The sequence below is a fragment of the Furipterus horrens genome, unplaced genomic scaffold (genome assembly GCF_987537825.1).
Source record: "Furipterus horrens unplaced genomic scaffold, mFurHor1.1.pri manual_scaffold_7, whole genome shotgun sequence".
In the NCBI taxonomy this organism is placed as follows: Eukaryota; Metazoa; Chordata; class Mammalia; order Chiroptera; family Furipteridae; genus Furipterus; species Furipterus horrens.
Window position 1 is genome coordinate 102516833 of NW_028327177.1, and position 11704 is coordinate 102528536.

Here is an 11704-nt window from a genome sequence, read left to right on the forward strand (position 1 = left end):
TTACTATACTAAGTACTCAGAGTAAAGCAAATATTTTTATAGCAAGGTTATTATCTTTAAAATTCATAAGGAAAGGAATACTGAATGTCTAATTGCCAGTCAACTTATATTAATACATGTTCTACCTGAAACATTTGAGGTTTCTTGCTTTTTAAAAAAAATTTTTATTTATTTTTAGAGAGGGGGAAGGGAGGGAGAAAGAGAGGGAGAGAAATATCAATATGTGGTTGCCTCTCACACACCTCCAACTGGGAACCTGGTCTGCAACCCAGGCATGTGCCCTGACTGGGAATTGAACCGATGACTCTTTGATTTGCAGACCAGCACTCAATCTTGCTGAGTCACACCAACCAGGACTGAGGGTTTTGTTTTTAATGTAACAATACAAGTTTATATGAAAAATTAAAAAATGTGTTTTCTTAAGGCATGCATGCATATTAAAAGATCTAGAAGCTAAATTCCATCTGAGTAAAAGGGTACTTTTAGTTATATGTAATGCTTTTTTTTTTAACTGCTAGGATATAGAGTGAACATTAATTACAAATTGATTTTTAAAATGAATATTGATTAGTGTTTCTTCATGCTAATATAACAGGTCCTTGATCTTAGAGCTTCAGAACTAATTGCCGTGGAAACCTCAGCTATGTTGAAGTCTCTTCACATAAGGTGTTTTCTTTTCTCTAGGCTCTGTGCTCCTCAACCTACTGATATAATAGTTGATCCGATGTGTGGAACAGGGGCAATACCAATAGAGGTAATAACTTTTCTTTAGCTTTCCATAAGCAAATGTTACATCCAGAATGCCCTAGAACTAATGGGCACATTAGACATAATGAAGTCATCAAGATTGGGTCAGTGGACCCAAGAGTTTTGAAATAATTACTCTGGTAAAGCTGGAATTTTTTGTGTCAAGGATGTAACCACTTATTACAAAAGCCAAGAACTTGTAGATTGTAAATTATATTTATTCGGTGAATTATAGAGGAGGCTGAGAATTACAAACTGGTGCGTCCCTTTTCTATGATCGACAGGCAGATAGACTTGAATGGAAAGGATAATTGAAGGCATAAGCATAAACTGGAGGAAGGCATTTCAACTTTTTTAAGTGATTATGTTTCTTAATCTACTTATGTTCTTGGAGTAAGTATAGTTATAAAAAGTGGAAACCTATGGATAATAGTTTTTTTTTAAAGAAGTCTAAAAGGTTACCAAATGTTCATTAGTTTTTATTTTTTATTTTTTTATTGTATTTTTTCCCATTACCATGTAGCTCCCGTACACCTCCCACCCCACCCCCCACAATCGTCACACTGTTGTCCGTGTCCATCAGTACTTTTTCCTTTTTGCTCCATCCCTCCACCCCCTAACCTATCCCCTACATAACTGTCATCCTGCTCTGTATCTATGAGTCTGTCTTTGTTTTGCTTGTTAGTTCAGTTTGTTTATTAGATTCTACATATGAGTGAAATCATATGCTATTTGTCTTTCTCTGACTGGCTTATTTCACTTAGTATAATATTTTGTAGGTACATCCATGCTGTCACAAAGGGTAAAATTTTCTTCCTTTTTAAGGCCTGAGTAGTATTCCATTGTGTAAATGTCCCATAGTTGTTTTATCCACTCACCTACTGATGGATGCTTGGGCTGCTTCCATATCTTGGCAATTGTAAATAACGCTGTAATGAACATAGGGGTGCTTATGTTCTTTCAAATTAGTGTTCTGGGTTTCTTCGGATATATTCTGAGAGGTGGGATTGGTGGGTCAACAGGCAGATCCATTTTTAATTTTCTGAGGTATCTCCATACTGCTTTCCACAGTGGATACAACAATCTGCATTCCCACCAACAGTGTAAAAGGGTTCCCCTTTCTCCACATCCTTGCCAGGACTTGTTGTTTGTTGACTTATTGATGATAGCCATTTTGATAGTTGATGTCTCATTTTGTTTTTAATTTGCATTTCTCTGATGATTAGTGATGTTGAGCATCTTTTCATGTATCTACTGGCCACCTGCATGTCCTCTTTGGAGAAGTGTCTATTCAGATCCTTTGGCCATTTTTTAATTGGATTGTTTGATTTTTTGGTGATGAGTTTTATAAGTTCTTTATAAATTTTGGATATTAACTCCTTATCAGATGTATTGGTGAATATGTTCTCCCATTACATGGGTTGTCTTTTTGTTGATAGTTTCCTTTGCTGTACAAAAGCTTTTTAGTTTGATGTAAGCAATCTGTAGATACAATGCAATTCCTATCAAGATTCCAATGATGTATTTCACAGAACTAGAATAAATATTTCAACAGCGATCCTGAGAAAGGAGAACAAAGTTGAGGACTCACGCTACCTAATATCAAACTATACTATAAGGCCATAGTAAGTGAAACAGCATAGTACTGGCATAAAAACAGACTTACAGATCAATGGAACAGAATAGAGAGGCCAGAAATAAACCCACACCTTTATAGCCAATTAATATTTGACACAGGAAGCAAGCACTACAATAGGCTAAAGTTAGTTTATTCAATAAATAGTGTTGGGGAAAATTGGAGAGATATGTGCAGAAAAATGAAACTGGACAACCTTCTTACACCACACACTAGAATAAATTAAAAATTGATTAAAGACTTAAATATTAGACCCAAAACCACAAGATATCTGAGAAAACATAGGCAGTAAAATTTTGGACATTGCTGGTAGCAATATTTTATCTGATACACCTCCTTTGACAAGGGAAACAAGAAAAAATAAATGTGACTACATCAAATGTTAAGTAGTTTTTAAAATTACTGTGATATTGAGAGAACTCAAAAATTGCTTAAAGCAAAGGAAGAAATGATAACGCATTTTCTAAGTGGAGAACATTTAACAGGGAGTCTCCTTGAATCAGTATTATCTATACTTTTATAAATAATTTAGAAGAAAGCACTCCCAGTAAAATTATTTAAATTTGTGAAACATAGTAAGTTCTTACATGTAGTACACTTAAAGCCACTGGGAGATACCATACATCAGCTATTTTCAACTGGTGTGCCACAAGAATTTTTAAAACATGCAATGCGTCGGGGGCACTGATCTCTGACACATAATAGCTATCTAGTGTGAATGCCTGTCTTAAACCATAAATATATGGGTTATATAATAGAGTTGCATCTTACTGGTCACGTTGCATAATAAGGTTGCATCTTATATGTTAATTCTTGCTACCAGAAATTCTTTTATACAGGTATGCACCTGAGTTTTTGTTTTGTTTTTAAATTTTGGGGAGAGAGAAACATCGCTTTGTTGTTCCACTTATTTATGCATTCATTGGTTGATTCTTGTATGTGTCCTGACCGAGGATCAAACCCACAGCCTTGGGGTACCAGGGAAGTGCTCTAACTGAGCTACCTGGCCAGGGCTAGGCACCTGGTTTTTTTTAAAGTCACTTTGGAGCAAAAAGGGGAAGTAACTACTATTATTATTATTTTTTGTAAATCAATCAAAATTATACCTATTTTTTTGTCAGATTGGCAAAAATAAATATTTTTTGGTGTGCCACAGAATTTTATACATTAGTTTATGTGTGCCATGAGATGAAAAAGGTTGAAAATCACTGCCATCGATTGAGTGGGCAGAAACTGGATAGATGACTTACAAAGAGAGAAAGAATCCAGACTGCAGTTAGAAAATGACATATGTCATCTGGAAGTTAAAATCCCAAAAGGAGCCCTGACTGGTGTGGCTCAATGGGTTGGGTGTCATCCTGCAAACCGAAAGGTCTCTGGTTCAGTTCCTGGTTGGGACACATACCTGGGTTGCGGGCCATGTCCCAGGTTGGGGGCAAGCGAATGGCAACCAATCCATGTTTCTCCCTCACATCAGTGTTTCTCTTCCTCTCACCCTCCCTTCTTCCCCTTTCTCTAAAAATAAATAAATAAAATCCTTAAAGAAATATTTTTTAAATATTAAATAAATCCCAGAAGGAAGTCATAGTAGTCTAGATGACTGCTATTTTCTGCTCATGTCAATTAGAGAAATTTACTCTGGCTAAAGAGACTGACACAGAGAAAACTCAGTTATTTTCAAGAGTAATTCTAGGGACAAAGGGAACAAAGCAGAATATTTTTCTTTAGCATTAAACCATGATGTATTAATGAAATAGCAGGGAAGGTCACTAGATGTCAAAAAATATACAACAGAGCTAAAAGTCCAGAGAAGGCCCCTACCACCCCTCAAAAATATTTTTAAAACAATTGAGTCATTTACATGTAAGGGTAGACATGAGGATATAAATATAGAAAAACGTAAGCTGATATTTGATCAAAGTGAATGAAATTATCAAAAGAATTAACAAGGGGTATATGTAGATTTGTTCGCCAAAGTATAATATACTTGATTTACCATACTTCCCTTAAAACTTGGAAGTATTACAAAACCCATCTCTAATTTTAGAGATTGAAAATCTAGATAGGTATTGAAGAAAAAAATGAATGTTGGTCGGCCTGCGAGCCAAGTGTTGCTGGTTCGATTCCCAGTCAGGTCACATTACTAGGTTGCACGTCAGGTCCCCAGTTGGGGGCGTGAGTGAGAGGCAACCACACAGAAAAAAAAAAAAAAAAAAAAAAATTGAATGTTGGTCGGCCTGAGAGCCAAGTGTCGCTGGTTCAATTCCCAGTCAGGGCACATTACTAGGTTGCACGTCAGGTCCCCAGTTGGGGGCGTGAGTGAGAGGCAACCACACAGTAAAAAAAAAAAAAAAAAAAAATGAATGTTGGGGAATTAGAATCACCTGAGAGGCTTTCATGACCCTCTCTAGGTCTCTTACAAATCCTCTGTACATTATCCTTGTACATCACCCTCAAGTGCCTGGGCAAAAGAAACTGAAGCACTGTGTTCTTGGATGAGGGTGAATTATCATTTACAAAGGAGGAGGTGTTTGTCACTCATCCCTAAACAGAAGGCAGAACTTTCTTTGTCCTTCATGTCAGAATTCTGTTAATTTGCATAGAACATTGTTCAGGCCTAAGGTAGTATGTTACCTCATTCCACAATGTAACGGCTTGGTATTTATATTCTGCTGACATGTTTTTGACTTAAACTTACGAAATCCTTTCAGGGTTTTGGTAGTTACTCAAAATCCTATATACAATGGAGATTACATTTTCTTTTGAAATTCTTAAATATTCCAATATGTCAGATTATGTAAAGTCCCATAATCACAAAAGTATATAGGTTGGTCATTTTGATTGGTTGTTTTTTCTTTTTTTCCTTTGTTTTGAGAGGATTTTTTTTCCTTTGTTATTAAAGCTCTGGGGACAGTGAAGTGAAGACTTAGGGTAAAAGAAGCAACAGGAGAGAACCTAGGCTGTGTTCTGCTTTGGCTCTCTAGACACATTATAGAAAAGAATTGATCCTCAGTGGGGCTGCTGTTAGTTCATTGAAATGTCAGAGAATAGTGGGCCTTGGAGACAGGCTCAAGGGGTAAGTCTGGGATGAGCTGCCGTGGCCCAGTGCTCCCTTGGTTGCAAGTCTTTTGGGACTCTTAAAGAGTTTATGAGAGAAAAAGTAAAGATGCGCCCTGAGGGATGGAAGGCATGGGTGTGCTCCAGAGAGAGGCTGCAAGTTTGGTTGTTTTTTGCAAACTACGTTTGTATTTATGGTCTGTAATACCTATTATGTGCCAGATACTGTGGGATGAGAGATTGAATAAAATACCAGACCTGAGTTCCCAGATTCATTGCGAGTCAGACAGGTGTAGAAATAATTTAAAAGAGAAAGTGCAGTGACAGAGATATGTACAAAGTGCTTTGGGGAGGGGACAAATGAGGCAGTTTGGAGAGTTGGGGTTCATGTCACAGACCTAGTTTTGGAAGATGAATAGGAGTTCAGCAAGTAGAGAAAGAAAAGGAAGGCATTTCAAGCAGGGGGAATAATGAAGTTGACAACATATAATGTCTTGCCACTTCAGAAAAGCATTGAACTACTGGATTGGATGTTTTGTTTATTGACAATCAATTGAAATTATTTTTTCTTTAATCATATTTCTACAGTCTGCTACTTTTGTTTCAATATATACTCTTATCTTTTAGGGGGCTACTGAATGGTCTAATTGTTTTCATATTGCTGGTGATAATAATCCGTTGGCTGTGAATAGAACAGCAAATAACATCTCATCTTTACTGACCAAGAACCAAATTAAAGGGTAAAATTCTTAAAGTTTCTGTAGCATCTCTCTTAGACTTTGATATTGACTTTATGATTAAGACCCACAGTGCACTGTGACATCATTTAACCAAAATGAACATATTGAGATTCCATTTAAATTTTAAGATTATTGAAAATGATTTATATTTTTAACTCTAATTTTCCTGCCCTAATGCAACTATTTTTATTTCTGTCTTCCTTTTTCTTTTTTCCCACATAGTGGAAGAATATTGTATATAGTCTGTTTAAACCTGCATAATATTCTGTTCTATAGGAATACTATAATTTATTTAGCCTTTCCTTTATTAATTGGCACTTTTAAAAAAAATGAGTTGTGAGAGACCTGAAAGCCATCCATGCCGTGGTTCCTAAATATCCTGCAAGAGATCCTAACCATTGTCCTTCCAGCGTGTGTAAACACTTCTAACAACCCATCTCTGAAGGCTGTTGATTCCATCTTTGCACAGCTAGTCATATCTTTCAGTGAACTGAATCTCTCCCTGAACCTCCTACAGATTTGTTTTTTTTCCCCTCCCACTTGGGTCCATAAAGAAAAATCTTATCTCTGTGTCACACAGTGATTAACATCAGCTTTTTGAAGGGCTACCAAAACTCTCCCCCTTCCTCCATTCTCACCCCTCCAAATCCTCTCTTCTCCAAGCAAAATATTCCAAGTCTTTTAAATGTATCTTTTTGATATCTGTGCATTGGAAGTCCATTAGCTTCTGGGAAATTTTGTTTTTCATCTGAGATGCATGTTGTTATAGTAGTAAGCCCTGGTCCACTACAACAGTTATATCTGACACTATCTGTGCCAGCCAGCCTTTCACCATTCTATCAAAGTCTCAATTGTCTTTGGGAAGAATTGGTTGAAATGTCACTTAGTCTATAACTTCTTACCAGAGGCCTCATCATAGAATTGTTTCTCTAGTTTCCAATACTGTTGTCCTTCATTTTCTTATAAAGCAGCAGGAGTAAGTAGTTGTCAGCAGATTTGTCAGGTCTTACAGGTACTCCACATCCTGAGTACATAGCCCAGGAAGTTGTTATATCCCATGATTGACCTTAACAGATCTAGAAACACCTGTCTTCATAACCCTTCATGTGAGGTTAATGTTTGTTTTAAAAAATATATATTCATTTTATGCAAATATTCATTTATTACTTACACATGGTATACCTGTTACTATTTTATGTCTGTATATATATTTTCAAATTTTTACTTATTGATTTTAGAGGAAGGGAGAGAAACATTGATTTTTTGTTTTTCCACTTAATTTATGCATTCATCTGTTAATTCTTAATATGTGCCCTCACAGGGGGATCTAATGTGTAACCTGGGGTATAGGGATGATAATCTAAACAACTGAGCTACCCAGCTAGGGCCTTATGTTTGTATATTGATTATCCTCTTTTCTTTGCTAATTTTGTTTCCCCCATTTTAGTTAGAATCACCAGTGCTTTGTATTGTTCTTTCATATACTACTTGTTATATGGTTTTATGTTCATTGCCTTTTGTTTTTATTCCTATCTCCTACTGAATCCTACTGAGGTTTTAAAGTTTATCTAATATCTTAAGTTATATGGTGTAAATATCTTTTTAATGATAAAAGTTTTTATTAGAGCTGATTTTATGCACAGTACTTCTGTTGACTGTATTCTATAGATTTTGATAATTCTCTATTTTAGTTACTTTCCATATTGTTAGTTGTATATTTGGCTCTCTGATCAGTTGTTTTGGATGGTACTTTTCAAATTTTAATGTGCCTGTGAATCACCAGGGATTCTATTAATATACAGATTCTGATTCATTAGGTTTAGAATGGGACCTAGGAGTCTGTATTTCCTAGCAAGCTTCTGGGCGATGTTGCTGTTGCTGGTCTGTGACCCAACTTTGAGTAGCAAAGATAGTTTTTATTTTTGTTAATTTATATTTTATTACAATGAATTTTTATGGTATATTTTGTTTCATGTGATATTTTTTTGAGGCTTAGTACATGACCAGGCTTTTTTTGAAACCTGACATTTTAAAACATTGTTTTTCTATCTTCTATTTTCTTCTTTTTGAGACCCTCTTGGGCACCCTCATTTTTTGTCTGTTTGACCTGTACTATTTCTATCAATCTTACCTAGCTTTTTAATATTTTTTGGCTTGTTATTTTTGTTGCCGTTATTGGTGCTTATGATTGTAAAGCTGTATTTTCAACATCTGTGCTTTTCATCACAATGTAGTGATTGCCTTCACTGCATTTTTTTTCTTATATTCTTTATCAAATATCAATAGTATAATCCTTCATTTCTGCTCATAATCTTTCATTTGCCTTTAATTCTTAACCTGTGTATTATTGCCTGTTGTATTTTATTAAACCAGTAGCTTTAACTTAATGGGATTTAAATCACATTTTTATTAATGTCTCCTGTCATCTGGTTAACCTTTTTTTTGCTTCTTTATTAATATATTTATTTGTTTTTTAATCTTAAAGTATCTATATTTACTAATTTTACATGTCTTATCTTTTTAGGTCTCCTGTTACCACTACATAGATTTACCAAACTTTATCCTTCAGATGTGTCTCATCTTTTCCTCTTTAGCATGGTTTCCAGTGTCTTTTTCATCAGTGTTTTACATAATCAGTTACATAATTTACTGTCTCAACAGTTTTCAGAATTGTTTATTGCATTTGTGTTGCAATCTTGTTTTTCTCCTTAATCCTTTTCCTAAAATCATAAGTGAAGCAGATAGATCTTTTGAAAGCCAATTCTAACAATTTAAAAATATTTTGTCATTCTTATAGATGTTTTTTAATCTTATATATTTTATTTTACAATCTTATACTTTCTACATTCTACTTAAAATTTTTGATTATTGATAGTCAATATCAACTGATATTTTAGTAGTATTTTGTACTTTATATCAGTGTCTTCAGAAAAAGAAAACTTTTAATTTTCATATTTCAGAATATGTTAAAGCACATCTCCTTTGTTCACACAGCAAACTGTCCTGGGGCTTGCCCATAGATGCTATTCAATGGGATATCTGTAATCTACCCTTGAGAACTGGCTCTGTGGACATTATTGTAACAGACATGCCATTTGGAAAAAGGTGGGACTTAGTTTTCTTTTAAATGGGTTTTATCTTTATTATACTAGTACCCACGTCTTCTAAACCTGTTATATTTTATGTTAGAAATCTTTCATTGATTTTAGCAGACTGTTAGCAGAGCAACTTTTCTTTAAAGAATTATAATAAGATAATGGATTTACCCATTTTCTCGCGAAAACTGAGGAATGTATTAACTACATTTTAATCCTGACCATCACAGAAGGTTCATTCACTTCTAGTCCATTGTTGAATTATGATACTTCACACAGAAAGGTTGAGGAAAACTTGGTTTCTTTCTCAGTGTAAATGATTTTTTCACTGATCTGGTTTCTATAATTTAACTACTTACGCTCATTAAGAAGACAGTTTGTATACTTATAGTTGTCAGAGTTTTTTCTCTAATTATCTAATTCAAAATTCTATGCAATTTAGTAAGTCTGATCACTCATTTCATATAATGGCAAAGCTATGGCTTCTAAATGGCAACTATTTTTCATACCTCAGAATTTTCTTATTGCAATGAATTTTTAGTAACTTCTCACATAGTCCTAGATACTTTTTGCAAGTGTTTGACTCAATAGACCTTCTTTTATAGGATGGGCTCCAAGAAAAGAAACTGGAACCTTTACCCAGCTTGCCTATGGGAGATGAGCCGTGTTTGTAGACCAAGGACAGGCCGAGCTGCACTACTTACTCAGGACAAAAAATGTTTTACCAAGGTGCTGTACAGTAACTCAAAAACTCAGCCTGTGGCATCTTTATGTCCTTGTTTAAGTAAACCTGGGGATATTAATTTCACCAGGATTGTGTTCCTTTTCTCCAGTGTTTCTTATTGGCAACTAAACCACTGTGTACCCTAGAAGCAGGTAGGTCATAGGAGCTAATTACTTTTATGCCTTTTGTGTATACACAGGCATTATCTGGAATGGGCCATGTATGGCAGAAGGTACATACTGTCTGGGTGAACATAGGTGGTCTTCATGCTGCAGTTTACCTACTGAAACGTACACCTCAAACTTACGTTTATCCTTCAGAACAAGATGGAAAAAGAGGAACTTCTTGGTAATGCAAAGAATGAAGATGATTAATAGTATTTGTGCTTGCCGACACTGGAAATGGCATTATGAACTTGCTTTGAGAGAAAAATAGTATTAACAAAAGTGGAGTGTGCACTGTTTAAATTGGTTTAAAGTTCTTTACCCTGGTTAGTAAAACGTGTGACTGTAACATCATGGAATTGAAAGTCTTGTAAGAGAACTTTGCTTTGGAGCTGTTATGAAGAGGTAGCTGGGCAATTGGTACTTTTCTTAAAATGCTTTAAAGATGCTAAAGCCTACTAAAATGCTCTGGAATTTGGGTTTAGAACATTTTATTTTCAGGCTGTATACCAGTTCCTATTTTCCATTGTAGCCACCCTGGCCTAATGGAAAGGGAAATAACATAATCATAGCATCTTAAGCAATAAGATATTGCCTCTGTAGCTTTGCTATTTAGTTGTTCAAGTTCTCTTTACCTCAACCCTAAAAAAAAGAAGCATTATTACATTTTGTGAAATAGTGTTTGCCTTATGACAAGATGAAGTCTCAGAAGACCTATAGGAAAGTTTACCATCTGCCTTAATAATTAAAATATGCATCTGTTATTCAGGTTAATACACTGAATTAAGGACTAGGATTTAGCAAAGGAACTACAAAGATACATTTTTATTTGCAAACAGCAGCAAATACATTGGTAGATGAAGTACAGGACCAACAAGTAAAATTTAAAAAATTTTATTTTTCTTTCCATACACAAAAGTGGTGTTGCTTTTCAAAGTCAAACATAAACCTGTCAAAATACTTTTTGTTTCTTAAAAGGACTGATGTATCTTTGAATTAAAAACTTAGAATCTAAGTTCTTGGTTGTTTTCTTTTAGGTCACTGTCCATATTTAGATGCTTTTCCAGTTGCAGAAAGGCCTTCTTGAGATAGTGAAAAATAAAATAAAATATGACCAGATTGATTTAAGGTGATGCAAATATGTGGAGAGCATTGTCTGCAACAGTTTGAAGTCTTTCCTCCCTGGTATTATGTTTTGTAATCTGGTGACAGGAACAGGAAATGGGTATCAGGAAGAGCTGGGATTGAGTTATATATGACACTGCCACCTAACTCGTTCTGTGACCTTGATTTTTAACCTTTGAAGTGGGCCTCCTACACCATGGGAATATGAAAAGATGGCAAGATAATCTTAATAATCTGAACACAAAATGAAGAAATTATGATCCAGACATTCTGTTACTGGGAGAGTCAACAACATAAACATTGAGACAGATTTTATAAATTAAGTGAAAGGAAGATGATTATCTCCCAGAGACTCATGAGAAAGGGAAAACATTTGTTAAACACTTCTTTTAAAATGGTAGTAAGACTTTCCAGAA

At 35.0% G+C, this 11704-nt stretch overlaps 1 protein-coding gene across 1 annotated transcript in view; it reads left to right on the top strand.

Annotated features, from left to right (window-relative positions):
* Positions 1-11178, top strand: part of THUMPD3 (THUMP domain 3 tRNA guanosine methyltransferase) — a 30501-nt gene extending 19323 nt beyond the window's left edge. The window contains exons 6-10 of the mRNA XM_090284102.1: positions 685-754; positions 6068-6180; positions 9175-9285; positions 9881-10004; positions 10199-11178. Of these exons, the coding sequence (XP_090140228.1) occupies positions 685-754; positions 6068-6180; positions 9175-9285; positions 9881-10004; positions 10199-10351 (571 nt within the window). The 3' untranslated portion in view covers positions 10352-11178. The remainder of the gene's footprint in view (positions 1-684; positions 755-6067; positions 6181-9174; positions 9286-9880; positions 10005-10198) is intronic.
* Positions 11179-11704: the final 526 nt, after the last annotated feature.